General features: G+C 38.3%; 2 protein-coding genes across 5 annotated transcripts in view; one reads left to right on the top strand and one right to left on the bottom strand.

Moving 5' to 3' along the window:
• The window catches only part of UBE2D3 (ubiquitin conjugating enzyme E2 D3), a 28,683-nt gene extending 14,430 nt beyond the window's left edge, over positions 1–14,253 (bottom strand). For 2 of the 4 annotated variants that reach the window (XM_021680414.2, XM_044912900.1), the window contains exons 1-2: positions 13,640–13,820; positions 12,699–12,853 (exon numbers count right to left, since the gene is read on the bottom strand). In XM_021680414.2, the coding sequence (XP_021536089.1) occupies positions 12,699–12,722 (24 nt within the window). In that variant the 5' untranslated portion in view covers positions 12,723–12,853; positions 13,640–13,820. Of the gene's footprint in view, positions 1–12,698; positions 12,854–13,639; positions 13,950–14,161 lie in introns of those variants that run through there. The other 2 variants (XM_021680415.2, XM_044912899.1) reach the window with 2 other exon arrangements.
• Positions 13,172–17,225, top strand: LOC110572154. The gene is made up of 4 exons (XM_044913090.1): positions 13,172–13,265; positions 13,592–14,093; positions 14,878–15,084; positions 16,159–17,225. The coding sequence occupies exons 1-3, from the start codon at positions 13,172–13,174 to the stop codon at positions 14,936–14,938; spliced, it is 657 nt and encodes a 218-aa protein (XP_044769025.1). The 3' UTR covers positions 14,939–15,084; positions 16,159–17,225.
• Positions 17,226–20,032: the final 2,807 nt, after the last annotated feature.

Below are 20,032 nucleotides of genomic sequence, written 5' to 3'. Positions count from 1 at the left end.
GGTATCCTTTTTGGTTTGATCTTATTCCTGCAACTCAACAATGTCTTTTATACAATGTTCAGTAAAATTACAACTCTGGAAGAACCTGAAGCTTGCTTGTTGTAAAACATGCAGTTTCTAAAATTCCATCTGACCTTATATTTACAAATATGTACTTGGCTCTTCCATGACTTGTATGTAACAAATATGGATAATGTAATAAAATACAGTGGTTTATTTTTTTTTTAATTTAAGAGAATATAACTTTAACTATATACACCTATATATAAATCTCTATAGGGATTTATAAACCCATGAGGTAATAGTGGGCTTCTAAGAAAGGGAATATACAATACTGCAGGGAGATAACTAGAGCAAACATTTGCCTCTATCATATGGTCAAAATGCACGTTAGGAAATAGCCAATTGTTCAGGAGCGATTAATCCAAATTCACTCCATTAAAACAACAACAACAAAAACCAATGCAGAAGAGTTGTCCTTGTGGTAATCATTTCACAAAATATCAGAACACTATGTAGTATATCTAAAACTAAAAACGTTACAGGTCTATTATATTTCAATTAAAACTGGGGTGGGGGGGGGAGGTTGCTCTGATACACTCTGCTAATTTGCTTCTGAAAACTCATACCAGATCTGCTTTTAGTATTATCAAAACAGCCAGAGATCCCAGGATTCACAATCTCAGGATAATGGAAGATCAGATCATTTCTGCTTGCCTTAGTAAATACACCTTCGTATGTTCAGCATATTTTAAAATGGGAGAAAATTCATTCCAACCACTTTTGATCCTGATCAGTAGAATTACAGAAACTCTTGAATGGAAGTTAAACAAATGGTTAAAAGAAACCATGTATGGTTTTTAGCTTAAAAATAAAAACAAACACCCTCACAAAATATCAAATGATTCTGAACCAAGTTTTGAAAACTATACTTTTTTGAATAAAAATAGAAATGTACTTGCAACCTGAATTGACTATCCATTATCAAGCAAATTACTTTTTCATAGGCCAGGTAAGTTTTCAATCAGCCACTTTTGTTATAATAGGAATCTACTTTATCATCTCAAGGCATAAATATTTTACTGTAGGTAAGAATCAAGTAGTCTAGTCTAACTGATATGAACAAAATTCTCCCATGTTCCAAGGCTTATTTATATAACAAGTTCTTCTGCTGAACTGGCCCACCAAAAAAAAATACCAAAAGTTAACTTATGCAGTCGAATTCCCTCTCTCCTTCAGGAACGTAAGGGTTCAAAAGAAAAAAAAACCAACCCGCCCCCCCCAACACAACTTACCTGTTCCAAACCACCCTCTCCCTCTTTCCAGAAAGATTTACCTCCTAGTTTCTTACAGTGATCTATCCCAAATTATTCACTTATTTGTTTAAATGCCTGAAAAGAAAATCTAGCAGTTATTTTTAAATAAAAACCAATCTAATGATAGGCTGATACAAAATACCCAAGTAACCCTGAAACAACTTCATTATAAATACAATTCCAAGAATCTATAAAGCTGATCTAGAACATACCAACATCCATTTGAAAATTACATTTTAATTATGAAAAATGTAAGAAAATGTTTCTTATAGAAGAAACAAGTTTTTAGGCACAATATTTATAAATCATTAAGCCTTTATATGCCAGCATTATTACTCTAGAGTGAAGGTCTAATTTCAGCTTTTCCCTCCTATAATTTCAAGATCTTATTCTCAAATAATTTCTAAGTGCCTTATTTTTCAAGTTTTCCATGACCAAGACACCTCTGAAGTAATCACCAAAGATCTAAAATTAGGCCAATTACCTTACGTACTAAAATCTACGTTAAATGCAACACTGAAAAAAATGACCAAAGTTATTTTAAGTATCAAAACAGGTCTTTCCTATCATGTACCAGTACTCACCTCTAAGAAAACAAGTAATTCTCATGACATTATTATGACCATAGCATAAGCAAATGAGATTACACAATAGCATCTTAGCAAGGAAAAAATCTGAGAAAGCAGAGTAACAACTCATCTTAAGACGCTCTTCTATATATATGACATTTTGTCTACTCAATAAATATCTTAACCTGCTTTCATGAAAATGCTTTTCCTTTACTCCAAACGTGATTGTAGTTAATGGTGTTTGGTTAATGGTGGCTGACAATCACCCATTACTCAGACAAGGCTAATCACAGAATTTTGTTCCTTCAGCCTCTGATCAGCTCAAAGGGTTGGAAAGTAACCTAAGCCAGGACCTGACCTAATGAAGTCCATCCATCTCTGCCTGGTTTTTCAAATTAAAGCTGGAACACTTCTTCCTTCTCTAAATCAGGAGCTGTAAGGATGTGACCTAGAGCTGTTGGAAGGCATGTGCCCCGAAATTACATGGTGAATCCAAAGAAAAAGAGACCACATTGAGCAGCAGAGATAGTAAGAGCTGACTTGGCATATACACATGCCATTTTAGTCCCTGAGGTTGTAGCTGGCTCTGGTTTCCTACAGCTATTTCCTTTGATCGTTAACCACTCCGGTTTCCTTCTAATAAATCCAAGGCCGGGGAAAACCCCAAGAGTGAGGAGACCCATTCTAAGTAGAGCGCTACTGGGACCCATACAGACTATCCTACTAAAGCACAATGTAATGCTCAAGTCTTGTTTTTTGAAAAACATGTAAGAAAGAAATCTAAATGAAGCAGTCTTAAAATTAAGCTAGAGGGAGCAGTCATGTGTCCTGTCTAGAAACTTTTAATCTAGGGTGCCTGGGTGGCTCAGTCGTTACGTATCTGCCTTTGGCTCGGGTCATGATCCCAGGGTCTGGGGATCAAACCCTGCATCGGGCTCCCTGCTCTGCGGGAAGCCTGCTTCTCCCTCTCCCGCTCCCCCTGCTTGTGTTCCCTCTCTGGCTGTCTCTCTGTCAAATAAATAAAATCTTTAAAAAGAAAAAAGAAAAAAAAAAAAGAAACTTTTAATCTAATCACAGAAACCAGAGATTTAAATCCATTTCTAAAATGAAAAGTGCAATATGTGCTATTAAAGTTTCACTATCAAAACATTTATTCACTTACAGGAAGACTGCATTTTTGGTGTCCAGCAGGTTAGGCTTGAATAATACCAAGATAAAACATGAATGCCTTTCCCAACAGACTGAGCTTATAGTAGGCACAATGCAAAAACAAAAAACTACATTTCAACAACTTAAGTGCTTTAAAATAAAGGCATCCAAATGCTTCGTGAATCCTAAAAAGGTAACCACTAACCTTGCCTAGGTTTAAAAACAGTGACAACTGAGCTAGGTCTTGATGGAGAGAGATAAGCATTCCAAATAGAGAAACTCAAAGTTGAGGGTGTGAAAGAACACAGGCTGTAAAAATTTGCTTATAGTCTGGCATACCAGAAACACAGCAGGGCACCGGTAAGGAAGCAGCGCATGTGACCACAAAGGTTAACCATGGCTGGATCTTTCATGAGCTTTGAATATGTCAAAGACTATCCTAAAGGCAATGGGAACCGTGGATAGTTTTTTTGTTTTTGTTTTTTTAAGATTTACTTACTTGTTTGAGACAGCGAGTGAGAGTGAGGGAGCATGGGTGGAGGGAGGGGTGCACAGAGGGCACCCTACATGGGGCTCAATCTCACAACCCATGAGATCATGACCTGAGCTGAAACCAAGAGTCAGATGCTCAACTAAGCCACCCAGGGGCCCCGAACCATGGATAGTTTTTAAGCAGGAATAAAACAAATCCAATTTGGTTATTTTTAAAAAATGTACTTGGTCAATAGTACACTAGAAGGAATGCTTTTAATTTTTTAACTTACTAGGTCATAGCCTAAAAGTACCCATGAATCTGTGTACCCAGCCTGTTAAGTAAAGCTTAACATTTTTACTACACTACCTTCATATTAAAAAAAAAAAAATGCTGCGGATATAACTGAAGATCCCTCACATACTCCTCAAATTCCATTCCCTTTCCCCCACAGAAGGTAACAGATTATGCCAAATTTGGCTTCTCCACATTTTTATACACTACTAGATATGTATCTTTTTCACATATAGCATTATTTTGCAGGTCTTCAAATTTTAAGAGAAAAAACTATGAACCTTTACATAGACCTATACCTATGTATCTCTCTCTATATATATATATTGTTCAGAACGTTGGCTCTTAACTTTTTATAACAAGGACTTCTAAGACTGAGTAAAGCTACTGACCTTCTATCCCCCCAAATACACATAAGCCCGCACAAAATTTTAATTTGTGGGGTATCACAGACTCATCCCCCTATTGTAGGAATCCCTAATACAAAGAACAAAAAAACAGGTTAACTACATTAGGAAGCTAGAGCAGTAATTCAGGTGAGAGAAGAACACGAGAACTAAGTCACTGAGGATGATAAAAGATCTTAAATAACAAGCATTTTACCCTTACAACAATCTTATGGAAACAGGCCTTACTTCTACTCTACATCAGAACCCCTTACACTAGGGGAAAGATTGCATTCAAGTGTAGGACATACTAAGCTTTAGTTTATCTACTAAACACTTGAAACTTAGAGGTCTAGGGATAGATTTCAAATGGCTGCTTTTTCAAAAGGGTGTCCTTACATCAAAGATGTATTTTAAAAAATTTGATATGGCATTTGGCAAACTGAAGAAAAAAATTTCAACTGTACCAACCCAACTCTGTTCTACTCAAGGTGTACTTACTGGACTTAAGATCAATTTTCAATGAAGCACCCACTCAAAGAATTTTCAAAAGTAATTTTGCCTTTGGTTTTAACTTATGAAATGACTTTAAATCCTTAACTTTCATAGGCTTTAGAGACAAAAACAATTTGTAGAATTATATGAAGAACTGAAACCGTTAGCTCTTTGCTTCCTAGTAGAGAGTAACAGTGGCAAGGACCAGAGAGAACAGCTCACATCTAGCACCTGTAAATCTTCATACTGTTAACCATCTCTTTCCCCAAGGCCAGCATTATTAAGGTGGGCTCTTGGCCAACTATTAAGACCACTAAAATAGCAAAGAGGTTGGCAGGGAGACTGGTACACACTAGTTGCTAATAGCTCCACTCACGGTGAAGGGACACTAAAATGGACCAAGGGCATACAAGGACATAAAAAAATAAAACCTCACCAAAGTTAGACATCTCTTTGCCATGGTGTGTTCTCCTGGAGGGAATTTCCTTTTTGGATCATCTTCCTCTGAACTGCTTCTCCTGAAACCTTCCCGCACACCTGGCTAGCATGAGAATCCAGGCCTCTTCTCCCTTAGAAATATGCTTCCTTTCCATTTAAAAGCCTAAACAGACTCACAGGATAAGGAGTCAAGCAAATCTCTCTAAAAGGCACCAAAAGGACAGCTTAAGCCATTGAGTGTTCTCATCTGGAAGTACATAATTACACAGTAAGGAGTTTGACCATTCCTTTTCTGGGACTCATAAGAGAAAGTCTATACAGTTTATCTTGAGAAAGATCTTTGATCATCTTTGATCATTATAGCGCACAGGATCTCTTTGACCGCTGTTAGAAGAAAATCATGAAAAGGCTGAGACACTGGCTTAGAAGTCTAAACAGACTAAATATCTGCTTCTTGCTTCTCTCGCTACATCTTACTCATTTCAAAGAAGTGAAATGACTAACCATAGACTATGAAGAACAGGAAGCCAAGGTATTAAACACAGAGGTATACAGAAATGATAGGGAAGTATAAAAAATGGTCTCTGCCTTTAAAGAGTTTATAAATTGGAAATCTAAGAACTATTTATGAATAATGAAGCTACACAGCAGCCATGCCAGATCAGTGTCCAGTAAGGTTTAATGCCTCTAAGAATAACCATTTAAACATTCTGCTAGGGGCGCCTGGGTGGCTCAGTTGGTTAAGCGACTGCCTTCGGCTCAGGTCATGATCCCGGAGTCCCGGGATCGAGTCCCGCAGCGCAGGGAGTCCGCTTCTCCCTCTGATCCTCCCCCCTCTCATGCTCTGTCTCATTCTCTCTCAAATAAAAAAAAAAAAAAAATCTTTAAACATTCTGCTAAACATTCTTCCAATGATAGCCACCACTTGTATGTTAGATTAACATAACCAAAGTCAGCATTTATGAAAACAAAGATGATTACTATGGTAAAGCCAAGTTCATGGGTTCCATCCTTGAGTACAGTAATTATCACCATGTTCACAATCACCTGTTATCCCATACTCCACCATTCATCTTATACGTTATCACACAAAGGTCATAATGATAGTAGTAGCATAGATACAATTCCCATCATCACTTTTGGGAAAACTCAGAAGTTCATGCCATTACTGAAAGGTAATTTCTTGTATTCTATTAAAGAGTCCATTTCTTTAAAAACTTTTGACTTAAAGACAAGATGTGTATAACTATGTGAATCAGCACTATAAAGACAGTCCTTGCCTCTTAAAACCTACACTGAGCAACAGAAAGTACTACCTTGGGGGCTGGATGAGATGAGGCCATGAGGTGGGAGGCAAGAAGAGTGCCTTTACAAGAAATTTTGAGGTAAGAATCACCCTCAAGGAGCCTTTACAACCTAGCAAAATATAAAAGTACATATTCAGACCAATGATAGGACAAAATGCAGTACACTTAATTGCCTAATTAGGCAGATGAGAACTGCTCTAATTGTTCTTATGAAGATCAGGTTTACCATGAAGCAAACAATTTTCTTATTACGTTTAATGTTGTGAAATTTCTATATACCATGTGTAGACACAAATGATAACGAAGGAAACAGCAAACATTTCAGAAATGTATCCCTACCATAAGTTATTTCAGAAGGAAGCTTGGCAAAAATATTATGGGATCTGAACAGATCCCATACAGTTCCTTATACAACTATAGACTTAAGAATGAGAAGGAATAGTCACTTTAAAATCATTTTAGTTTGGAATTTATAATTTCTGAGAAATCCTGAAAGTTTCTTTTAGCTTAAGGATTAACAGGTAAACCATGTCTCATTGTATCACTGACAATACATTAATTTCCTATTTAGTTGTAATTACAGGTGAGACAGTGTGCTTGCTCGTCTAATTAGACAAGATATAAAGAATGGGTTGAATGAATACTACTACCATTTTCTTTCTTTAGATCACCACTTAAATCACTTAAATTTATTCAAAGCTATTCTTCTATAGGCACTATTCTAAATGAGCAAAACCAGAAAGCCAAATTTTGGTTTTCAACTTTGATACATAAAAACATACAAGACATTTCATAGATTTTAAAAAACAATGGGGCGCCTGGGTGGCTCAGTTGGTTAAGCAACTGCCTTCGGCTCAGGTCATGATCCTGGAGTCCCGGGATCGAGTCCCGCGTCGGGCTCCCTGCTTGGCAGGGAGTCTGCTTCTCCCTCTGACCCTCCTCCCTCTCATGCTCTCTGTCTCTCATTCTCTCTCTCTCAAATAAATAAATAAAAAATCTTAAAAAAAAAAAAAAATAAAAATAAAAAAAATAAAAAACAAAATTAACAGCAGTCCAGTGGTGGAAAACATCCAATTATACATTAGCTTTGAAATGATAACAAGGCTAGGATGAATGTGAACAAGTACTCTATCCTAAAAATGAGTAAGTAACCAAGTAGTGATTCACAACTGAAACCTACAAGGCCAAAATATGACAAATCCAGCTATGAAAAGTTCAAAGTCTGAATGATACAAGATTATGTTGAAAGTATTGGAGATAAAAATCAAATGTTTAAGGGAAAGTATAGAACACTTTATTGAATTTTTCTCTTCCCCAAATAACAAGGCAGAGGGTAGTTTTGAGAATCTTATCTACCAAGGTTAACTTGGCTAGTAAGTTATTCACTAAACGCATCTGTTCTTAATTACACTGTTCAATTTTCAAATAAGATCATTGCTGTTGTAGCAAAACCAAATCAACACAAATTTTCCAGTTAAAGAATGAAAATACTTTAACTTTGCTAATTTCAAAATAGTTCGACACTGAGAATTAAGTATAGTTAGAAAAACCACTCTAAAATGACAAAATATAGTATAGGTAAAATATTTAAACTACCTTTAATAATAATGGGTAAATCTGATAATATGACTAAAGATTCCCTTTTAATTTCTTTTCAGTTAAGTGTTTCTCATACTTGATTTATATTCTTGAAAGCTAAGTTGTGCAAGGTGACAAACACCTATTCGTGTGTTTATGTGCTTTTTTCTTCCACTCAAAGCAGAGATTCTCATGGGTAATGACAAGGCTTCCTTATTTTTTATCTCCTGGGACTAGACTACTGTGCCAAACAGAGCAAAACCTCAGTTAAGTATTGATTAAATGAGTATCCCTAGGTCTGTGGGTCTTAACCAGAGGCAGGCCTCAGAATCACCTAGGGGACATTTCAAAATTATGCCTGTTCCCACAGAAAATGATTCCATAAATCTGCTAAGATCCAATATACTATATTTTTTAAGATCTCTGCTCAATATCCTGATATATAAATGCAACTCATGTCAAAACCCACAAACAATATAGAATGCAAAACCCAATCTAAGATTAGAGACTTTAATCTGAAAACTTTTATGTCAGTAGTAGAAAGCTAGTATCTTCTTTACTAGAAAAGGATCATTATAGTCAAAAGGATTTGGAAAATCTTCAAGAATTGACTGTGTATTAGACTAACAAGGGGTACTGAATCCTTGAATTAAGTAACATATAACCTAACAACAGATACAAGTAGTAGTTTTCCCCCTAGTTCTAGTGAGAGTATTCAACTTTGTATTTGTAGGAACAACGAAAACTACAATACTGCAGATGAGGATGATAAAAGCAATGTTAAAGTAAGTCACTCTTAATAAAATTAAACACCAAGGTCACCGTGATTAGCATCCATGAGTCACACAACCATCCCACAAATTTAGCTGGCTACAGAAGCACCTTGAGGGTCTTAAAGAAACCCCTGCAAAACCATGTATGCAGCCTACAGGCTCTTTGGGGATAAGTGTATTTTAAGATACCCCTAGCAATTAGTTGGCACCTGGTAGTTCCCACAGTCCTTGAAGAGACTAATCAAAAAGAAACTCACTCCTGCTTTCAAAACTTAGGTTAGTGAACGGCTTAGTTCACAAGTTAGCTATAACCTGAGAGTAAGAGTAAAGTCAAATCCCAATTATTTAAATGTGAACTGGGAAAGGAGAGCAATAGCTTATCTCAGGTAGCAAGACCAAGTAACATTCATTCATTTGATGGAACAGAAATCGAAATGGTTCAGAATAGCAGAACAGCATGGAGTTTAAGAACTTAAGCTCTTGAGGTAGACTATCTGATCTCTTAGTCACTTAACTAGCCGTGTGACTAGACAAGGAACTTAACCTCTCTGTGCCTGTTTCCTTATGTATAATATTGAATGGTAAAGAGCATCTATCTCAAGAGAACTGTTGTGAGGATTAATGAGTTGATTCTTATAAAGGGCTTAGGAACAGTGCTTGGTACATAATAAATGCTAAGTCCTAACTATTATTAGCAGTACAATAATGCAAAAGAAAACCTTTTTGATTATCAAAAACCTAAAAGATGACAGAACAGTTAAGACACATTGTGGAGCCAGACTGTGCAGGTTCAAATCCCAATTCTGCCATGGTATAACTCTGGGTGTTTTTTGACCTTTCTGTGCCGCAGGTTTCTAATCTTGAAATGGGGTAACAATTTAATTGTACCTACTTCCTTGAATGTTGTAATATTAAATGAGTTAATACAGGTGTCTCAAATAGTTCTGACACATTGCAAACACTCAAAACATTAATCCTCTAGGCTCGGCTCACATATTTTATGTAAAGTTCTTTTTAAACTTCCCCAAAATACAAGCACCATAGTTATTCTGTTTAATGGGAGTAGTAAAATTGTCTATGGTCCTCAAACACCACTAATCAACTTGGGAGTTCCCATTTTTGATTCTTGTTGTTTAATAAATAGCCCTATAAAACCATACTACAGCTTATTAAATAAATAATATAGTAGAAAACCAAGTAAGATTATTTGATAAGGATGCCTGGTCTAAGAAATACTCAAAATACTGCAACGTAGCTTTAGGAAAAAACAAATCCAAAGGCTTGTCCAGATGACTACTAATGGCTAAAAATATCCCAATGATAAATATTTCAATAAAGTATCAACAACAAATACAGACATCTTAATGTTTGGAATTTGGGGGCTTCAGACAGTAAATTCAAAACAAAGAGATACATGACACAAAAAATACTATACTAACATCAATGCCTACTTGACCTCGTATTTCTAGAACAGAGGTCCCTAAACGAGCCATTTCCCATTACCTCTCTACTCACTAAAATTCTGTTTGGATCTTGGATTTTTTGTTTTGTTTTTCTTCAAGTTTCATCCTGTGATTCTGACACTAACAGCTAAATACCAAGCCACGTGCCTTTCAAAAACTTTATATAGGTTGAATTAACAGTCCCACATAAACACTGTTTCTTCCAATTTGGAAACTATTATATCCAGTTTCTGTATTACGCATACTTTCAAAATATTTACAACAGAAGACAATCTGGTATTAATGAAAGAACTAAACCAGGGAAGTTCTTTAATTAAAGTTTGAGGATTAAAAATAGTGATATTAAATAGCAGTAATAATAATCTGAGTGCCATGTGCTAGGGGCCTGTTCAAAGCCACACATTAACCTCTTTAATCCTAAAATAAAATCTAGAAACCTAGTTTTGCTCACTGCTGCATCCCTGGTGTCTAGAACATACTAGGCACTCAACTATTGTTCATACATAACAAGTATTCATTTTAGAGAGGCATACAAATAACTTGTCCACTCCTAGAACTCTAACTGGAGTATTTTTACTCCAAAGTTCACATTCTTAATTATATTGCCTCTCTAGAGCTTTTAAATCAGTAAGTGTTGTCACAGGAGTTGGGTGTCACCTGTAAAAGAAAAAAAATCAGTGAGACCTTCCTTTAAAGTGTTCTGTTCCACACACATAAAAAGCTATGGATCTGAAATTATTCCACATCTTAGTAACCTGAACTAATTCTCATATATAAAAGATTTTGATTCGTATTGAATGTTATATTCTTTGTATTAACTATGCTGTAAAATATGACTGTGCTTCTCCAATGTATTGCTGGCCTTAGAAGTGATCAGAGATGCTTAATCCTTTTTACTTTAAATCTTAACTCCTAAAAATTTTTTCCTTTCCTTTTCTATTCTCTCAAAAACAAAGATTTAAGTTTATATTTCACATAAACTCACAATGACAATGCAATGATGGACTACATCAAAATTCAAGATTTCAGCCTTAATACATTGCGTGAAGATCTGAACCATCATCTTTCATAATACGTTTGGTTAAATAAACTCCAAAGTTACACGTATTAAATAAAATTAGGCAGCATCAAGTCTACTTAGTAAAGCCAAGTCCTTGCCATTCCTTCCACGTAGAGCCCCCCTTAAAAAAAAGTAACCCATCCAAAGCGAAGTTTCTAACCCACAACCTCCTCTGTCTTCTAGTTTTAGTAAGGCTGAATTTATTCCATGACATTTTTTTCAAGTTAGCTGTAAATACTCCACCCTCCTCGATTGTGCAAGAATCAAACACACCACACATAACACAAGTTACAAAAAAGGGAAATACAGTCTCAGAGTTTGAATATAAAGTCTTGAGCAGGTTGTCTTAAGAGCTGTGTACAATCTGATGTCAAAGTTAACATTTAACAAAGAATATTATTTCATATTATTACGAAAGGAGATGCCGGAAAAAGCCTGAACCAGTTAAAGCAGCCGCCATCTTAAAATGCGGGATAAAGTTAGAGCAAGAAAATGAGACTAAACCACCGGAGGTGGAGGTTCCGCTTACCCCCCCATCCCGAGCCTCGAAAAATCCTATTTTTTCAACTTCTATCGATAGTTTATATCAAACCACGTTTTAAGTAGCGAAACAATCTTCTCCGAGAGTGTTATTAAATGAGCTGAGGCAAAATAGGTGCACCGAACCTTCCCTTCCTGCCATCACACCCCAGTCCCTCCTTCCCCCCAAAAGAAGGGAGCTTCCAGAAGCCTTTTACATCAGTTCCCGGTGTCCCTCTGATAAATAGCTTCGGGTGAGAAGTTTCTAACTACAAAACACAGAAAGTAGTAACATAGTGTCAGCCCATCTCCTCCCAACCCCACTTACTCTTGTGTAACCTGCCCAGAGTCGATGAAGTTTTGACTAGGCTCATTCACTACATTTCAGCCGCCAGGAGACTTCTACACCGACTCCCAATTATTCGGGACCCGCCAGATTTCAATGATCTTCTCCCCTATGAGTTTCTTATGATTCTTCCCCCTAGAAAACCCAAGAGCCTTTCTCTTACAACTGAAGTTTTTAAGCACCGAGAATAGGAAGCGCCATGACATCTGCGGGAGGTCTCTCGTCAATTCTGACCCTCAAACAAGAACTCTTCTTTTAGAAGCAGAACCAAAGCGCCTGAAGTCACTCTCCCCCACCCCTAATTTGCACCGATTCCACCGAAACATAAGATACACCTCATTCGCCACAAGTGTTCTGTTTCTAGCTTTAAACCGCATTTCTTTAAAGTACATCTGCGTTTCCCATCCCCCAACAGAAGTGACCCAAGGAGAGACGTTTTCGTAATTATACTTCCTCCCCACCCCCACGCTTTCCTCCGAGACTAAGCCTTCCTTTCCTCCCACGACCCCATTCCCTTCAGCCCCACGGGTTACCTTATTAATCCGTTTCAGCGCCATAGTCTGTGCTTTTCGTCTGGCTCCTCACTCTCTCGGTGTGTGCTCAAAGGTCCGGCCAAAACTCTTGATTATCCGGGCGGCAGGGAAGGATTGTCTCTTCGTCTCACACCGGCTCTGCCAGACACAGGCGCCTTTTGCAAAAACGGAGCAGATCAGCACTCGTACAGGCCCCGGATGAGAGACCCTGATGAATCCAGGTCCCTTAAAACGGTCGCGATCCGGGGTGGGTGGGGTGGCGTGGCAAAGCCACCAACAGCCTCTATGCCGTGCTTCGGCCCGAAGAGGAGGCGAGGGTGACGGGAAGAGCGGAGGGGCGGCTACAAGTTTGACTTCCCGGCCTCTCGAAAGGAAGAGACCCGGGTGGGAGAGGAAGAGGCGTAGGAGAAAGGGGTGGGTGCGGGGCAGGGTCCGGAGCCCAGCAGAGGAGGAGCCGGGGCCTAGTCGGCGCTATGCCGGCGTCACTAGGGCAAAGAAAGGCTAGGGGGGAGGGGGAAACAGGAGACTCCGGACTGACGCCGGGCTTCTTTCGGTTTCTGCTCAAAGGTGCGGCCAGGGAGGGGAAAGAAATAATAGAGGAAAGACTTGATGTGTGTTGCTGTCCCCGCAGCTACAGCTATTCTGTGTCGGCCCCTGACGCCACCGTACACTCCGCCTTCCAGCGCGCTCCCGCACGCGCCCGCCCAGCCACCACCACCACGCGCCCGTGCTGCCCCTGAGGCTCCGGCTCAGGCGCGAGGACGCGCCCATTCCCCCACCCCCTTAAACAGGAGAGGCCCTGGCTTCCCCAACCTTCCCACCCTACCCCACCCAACAGGCTGGTCACTCAAGCCACCCCAGGCCTGTATTTCCCCTCTTACCCGGCCGGCCAGTGGGCCGGCCTCCCTTCCCTTCCCCTAGCCGTCCACACCCACGCGTACAGAGGGGCCGGGGCCTCCCTCAAGCTGCGGCCTCGGCCTCCTCCCCGCGCGGCAGCTGGTGCCTCCCCGGCCCTACGGGGCTCACGCGCACGACACAGCCACAAGATGTCCGCTCTGACGGAACTACTGCCAGCTGCCACGCTCCGCCCCTCCCCCCTCCTCCTGCCTCTTCACCGCCGCGTATCAGTCCGCCAACGCCGCCGTCGCGAGCACAGGACGAATCTAAAGGTGAAGGGGAACGGTTTACTTCCTACGTCCAAGGCCGAGTTTATCTGTGCTACCCCCTTTTCCTTCTTTTTCGGAACAGCACCTTCTTACTAAACAGATCGGAGATTGGACTGGGAGGGCGGGGGCCGGAGGCGGGTCATGGGCTGGGGGGGGAAGGGTGGACGAGCGGCGGAAACCCTCAGATTCAGAGAAGCATCGAGAACCGGAAGAAGACCATGGGAGGAAGGTAATGGAAGCGGCAGCTGCGCGGTCGAGACCCACGCCCCTCCCAGCAGCGTCCCCCAATTTCCTCACTTGGTATTGAGGCGGCGGATCTCGCGAGAATCTCGTGGCTGGCTAGCAGGAGCTATAGCTCTGCAATGACTTAAGGGCAGTTTTGTGCGCTCTTCCTGATGGGGGCCCGCCCCCCAAACCCACAAATTCTCGCGAGATGCAATAGGCACCGGCTCGAGTTGGGGCGGGCTGTCTCCTGGAAGCACCGCCCCTGAATGCTTATATTGGTGGGAGGGAGAGGAAATGGAATTCCCCGGACTGGTTAGAGCGCGCGCCGACACATCCGTCTTTCACGCGCCCAATCAGGAATGTGCAGTGGGAGGTACCACGGTCTAATTACTAGATGCCTTTAGTCCTGGTTGATCCGGGGTTTTGAAGTTTTCGGTTAAGCAGGTGAGCGGTATTTACTCGCCTGCCCCGTGGGCTGGTTAACCAGTGGGAGGAGGCACCCCTCAAAATGGGAACAGTCATTTTAAGTAGAACCCAGCGGACCGCTGATCAGCGCTCTCACGTGCTGAAATATAGTGCATTTCTGACCTAGAGGGTCAGTGTTGAAAAGAGTGGGCCCATATAGCCCTTCCTAGAATTACAGCAGGCTAGAAATCAAATTCAACTATGAATTAACAAGGAGGATGGGGAGATAGGGGCGGGCTGTTTATTTGCCTCGCCCCATCCGCCAAGATTGAGATAACGGGAATAGGCTTAAAAACTTTCCTCCTCTTTCTTTCAATTTCTAGATCCACAGAGTTGCAGAACTCAAGAGATCAGAGTTTTGGGTCAGAAAAACTTGTTACTTAACTGAAATATCCGGGCGGGGCAGAAATAGAAGGATGGAATTGGCCTGTTTTAATCTGCCGGATGTAAAATATGGAGAGGGTGGTTTTGCTCTCTGTGTATCCTTCAGACAAAGGGTAGTACGACATTAATTTTTAAAAGGAATAAAGGTAAGCGCTGACTTGTTTAAAGTTTTCTAACATTCTTTTCTAACCTAACGAAGTGGGTATTTTAAAGAATTAAATAGAAATATAAACTTGTTTTTAAAATATACTTAAAAATAAAAAAGAAAACATCAACATCAAGTTCTTGTTACAATAAAGTATTACCTAATAACTAAAATAGGTCTGTGATGAATGGGCTAATGTATACTGTTTAAGTGGCCAGAATGAGTGTCATAGAGCAATTAGTGAAACAGTGCTTCTCAAGCTAGTATCTATGTGAGTCACCTAAGGATTTTGTTCAGAATGCAGATTTTGATTTAGTAAGCCTTGGTGGAGCATGAGAGTCTACAGTTTTAACAAACTCCGAAGTGATACAGATTATTCTGGTCAGAAGACAACCCTGTGAGTAGCAGAGCACTAAAGTGCTCATCACATAGCCTATTTCCCTTCTTCCAAAATAATCTTTGTTCTCTGTTTTAACCGGTCTAATATAGTAGAAACAGAATTAGGCAGTTGGGGCAGAGGATGAAATACAGGTTTGAGTTCTTGCTCTAATCTCATTTGGGTGATACTGTGTTGTTACCATCTTAGTTTTTTCCAACACTGAACTATACATAATAAGAGCTGTCCTTTTTCACAGGGCTGTGGTATGGTTCAGATGTCATAATGTATGTAAAAGGGTTCTGTACACCGCAGTGCTGTGTAAACATAAGTTATTAATGTAACCAGTCAGACATTAACTGGCCATCATGTGAAACATGTGTAAAAATAATCATAAATATAGGTAATGTTTATGCAACAGTTGTCATGTGTCAGGTACTGTGCATATTAACTCCTTTTACAAATAAAGAAATTGATGCACAGGGAGATTAAGTTACTGATCCCAGGGTCACATAGCTAATAAATGGCAGAAGTAGAATTTGAACCCATGCAGTTAACTTCAGGGTATTTAACCAGTGGAGTTTCATACTGTCTTCTAGTTTAGAAAGTAGGAGAGTAGGATGTTTTATATTTCTACTTTCAGTGTCCTCTGAATCTCATTTCGTTTGGCTTATTTTTCCCTCTGTTTTGTTCTTTCAGAAGTTATACAAGAGTGGTAGGAAACATCGCTCCCTACCCAAAGGGAACTCACCATATCCAGGAGGTCCATAAAGAAAAGTCCGAGATAAGCCATTTTGTATTACCCTAATCTAAACAAGCTTCGGTATGAAAAGTATAATGGAACGTGTTAATGCTCTTAATTAACAATGCACAGCAGACTGGGACAAATTTGAGGTCAGAGTTTTTAACTTTTGTGCCACAGACCACTTTGGCAGTCTGGTGAAGCCATGGACTCTTCTAAGAATGTTTCTAAATGTATAAAATAAAATTCATAGCAATAGTTATAATGTGATACAAAGTATCTCATTCCTAGTGGTGATACAGATATAGGTATAGCTGTTTGTTGCTTACATTCAAAATTGAAGGAAATGCTAAATTTCAGTTAGAGATTAGTAAAAATAAAGATGTATTTTTTTTTTTCTCCCATCCAAGTTCACATACTCCCTGGATTCTATCCATGAACTTCATGATAAAAAATTTTAGGTAAAGTCTAGTGGGCTTATTCCTCTTAGTAAGCCTTGAGGGGATTGTGAAATATTAACATACAGTTATAATTTATATCCATAACAATAGTGATTCATTAAAAAAAAGTTTAATTACTACCAGTATACTCTCATTAAGAATGCGTGGAAGTACATAACAGTATTAGGAAATAGTTGTATCCAATTTGTTGATTTTATTTATTTATTTTTTAAACTATATCTATAATCATAGCCTATGGAAAACTTTCCTATCCAGATGACTCATTTCCCAAGCGTTCTGGTAACTTATGTTTTACTATATCATTCTTATTTATTACATGCCTTTGCAAATAAGATGTGGTGGAAGAACTGCAAAATGAAAATAATAGCCAAAGATTAAATTAAAATACTGTATAAATTTCTTAATAAGTGTTAATAATTATTATTTGAAGTACTATGTGTGGGGTCTTTTAATTCATTATCTTATCAAATCTCCATTACATAGATGAAACACTCAAGATCTGAAAATTATTAACTGGTAGAGTCAGGATTTAAACCTAGGCAGTATGATCTCAAAGCTCACACTCAACCAGTAAGCTGTTTGATTATTTTTTAGTCCTTTGACTAATAGCCAATATTAATTTGCCTAATAGTGCAACAAGTATATATTTGCTGCCTCAATTATTTATGCATTTCTTAGTATTCCAAGTAGAATTGCACCCAGTGACTGAAAGGAATTTTTTAAATTCTTCCTTTGCAGCAATATTGCTTATAAGATCCAACACCACCTTTAAGTAAGTGGGTGACCATTTGGGGCTGGAAAATTGTTTTGCAGAGATTTTTGTTGCAATGGAGTTTTGCTTAGAAAAATCCACTTATGCCTTTCCCTGCCCTACAGACATACTTTCTCATCTGAAATTAAACCTGTTTTATAATGGTGCCACTATATTTTTATGTTGGCCACTGTCAAGATTGTATACAAGAAATGATGACATATAAATAAATGCTAATATATGAAAGTCTAGATTATATATGCCTGGAGACAAGTGATTGTGTAATCCCAATTTTTTATTTGGCACTGAAGTGAATTTATTGGTTGATTACACCTTCTATTTATTTGCTTGTAGTTACACTAGCAAACTTAACAATTTTACTCAATTTTGTTAGGGGTAAAATTAAAAGGAACATGACCTAGAAGCATTTTGATGCTTTAGGGCAGCTTAGGGTTAGCTGAAAATTTAAAACACTATTTACATATCTAGTGTTAGAACTCACTTTACAGTTGCATATAAGGTTAAAATTGACTTTCATTAATTTGACTATTTGAATTACAGTGGTTGAAATGTCTCTATCTGATAAAAAGGAAAGACATGTTTTTTATATTATAGTCTTACAAAGGGCTAAAAAGGTTTTATATATGAAAAAACATTGACATTCAAAAATTAACACAGATACAAAAATGTTGAAAAGATGAGTTTTAAAAAATCCTTCTTAGTGAATATTGAAGTCTCAAAAACTTTCTAGTTATGGTAGATCAGATCTTGCGTGAATTGATGTAAAACACAAGAAAAATATAAAGAATCAAGAAGATTAGTATAAAAGTGGCAATGAAGTAAGTAATAAATAACTAATGAAAATGTGTCAAGGTCCTAATGTTATGTGAACATATCAGCAAAGCCACATAATTATAAAAACCTTAGTACTGGGGTTAATTAAAATGTACTTGTGAATAAATAGAGTTAACACATATTGATATGTATACTTAGGTTTATGGAGTCCGTATTGTCAGATCTTTGTAACTTGGTCATGGAATTTTATAACTTGCTAAGGATACTGGCTTGCTAGGATACTGGCTCTAACACACTGTATGCCATTTTATTAGTTTAATTAAATTATAAATGCTGTGGTCCAGAATCTATGCTTACATATGCTGCTTGGAATAGGTAATTTAGAACCCAGGTCAACCAGTATTTCATATTGTTTGCATAAAAGTTATATTATCCCTTCTCTATACTTTACCAGTTTAGAATCTCATTTTATGATCAAGACAAGTTAATGTGGTTTAGGGAACTGTATTTATGCTAAGAACATCATTTTGACCTTACATTAAGATGGCTTTTGGTACATAATGAACCATGCACAAATGTTTGAGCTAAAAATAAATTTGAGCATTTTCCCATAAAAACCTGTATACATGAATGTTCAGAGTAACATTCATAATAGCTAAAAAGTGGAAAGAACTAAATGTCCATCAGCTGATAAATGGATAAATAAAATGTGATATATCCATATGATGGAATAGTATTAGTTAATAAGAAAATATGAAATACTGATACATGTATCTTGAAGCTTGAAAATATTCTAAGTGAAAAAACCCAGACACAAAGGCCACATGTTTCATTCCATTTATAGGAAATGGCTAGAATAGGCAAATCCATAGAGACAGAAAGGAGATGACTGGCTGCCAGGGATAGGGGCAGGGAGAATGGGAAGTGATTGCTAAATGAGTATGGGGTCTTTTGGGGGGAGATGGTGAAATGTGCTACATTGAGATAATGGTGATGGTTGCAGAACTCTACAGATACACTAAAACCCCCTGAATTGCACACTTTGAAAGAATTTTATGGTATGTGAGTTATCTCAGAGTTTTAAAAAACAAAGTTAATTAGAACCAAATGTGAAATCAACCTGAAGCTTATTACTAAATATTTTCAATATCTCAACATTCTCAGATTACTGATGATAAATGAGATACGGCATCCTTGTAAAATGAAAAATTTACAGCCAGCAGTAGGTTTTTCCTTCAATACAAACAGTATAATTAATCCAGATTAGATTTTAATACAATAGTAAGCCTTTGCTATCTGTTAGGTTTGTTTTTTTTTTTTTTTTAAAGATTTTGTTTATTTATTTGACAGAGAGAGAGACACAGCAAGAGAGAGAACACAAGCAGGGGGAGTGGGAGAGGGAGAAGCAGGCTTCCCGCAGAGCAGGGAGCCCGATGCGGGGCTCGATCCCAGGACCCCGGGATCATGACCTGAGCCGAAGGCAGACGGTTAACGACTGAGCCACCCAGGCGCCTAGTTAGTTTTTAATTTGGGGGTATTTTCACCAATCTTATTTAATGAATAAAAGATAGTGATTAAAATTAATTTTAAGTAGCACTGTATTTCACTTGAAAATAAAAGTTCGAGAGTATGGCCAGAAATAGAATACATCCAATTACAAATAGTCTAAACAGATAAAAACTTTTCTTTAAAATTTCAAATGAAATCAAGTTAGGTTGAAAATCATGGATAAATCATCTAGATAAGGATTTTGAGGATTAGGTAGTGTCAAATGAGAAAAACAATGTAGTAACAAGTTTGATGTCTTTTATTGAAGGGAAACAG

The sequence above is a fragment of the Neomonachus schauinslandi genome, chromosome 2 (assembly GCF_002201575.2).
Source record: "Neomonachus schauinslandi chromosome 2, ASM220157v2, whole genome shotgun sequence".
NCBI lineage: Eukaryota > Metazoa > Chordata > Mammalia > Carnivora > Phocidae > Neomonachus > Neomonachus schauinslandi.
This window is presented reverse-complemented; position numbering and strand designations above follow the sequence as displayed.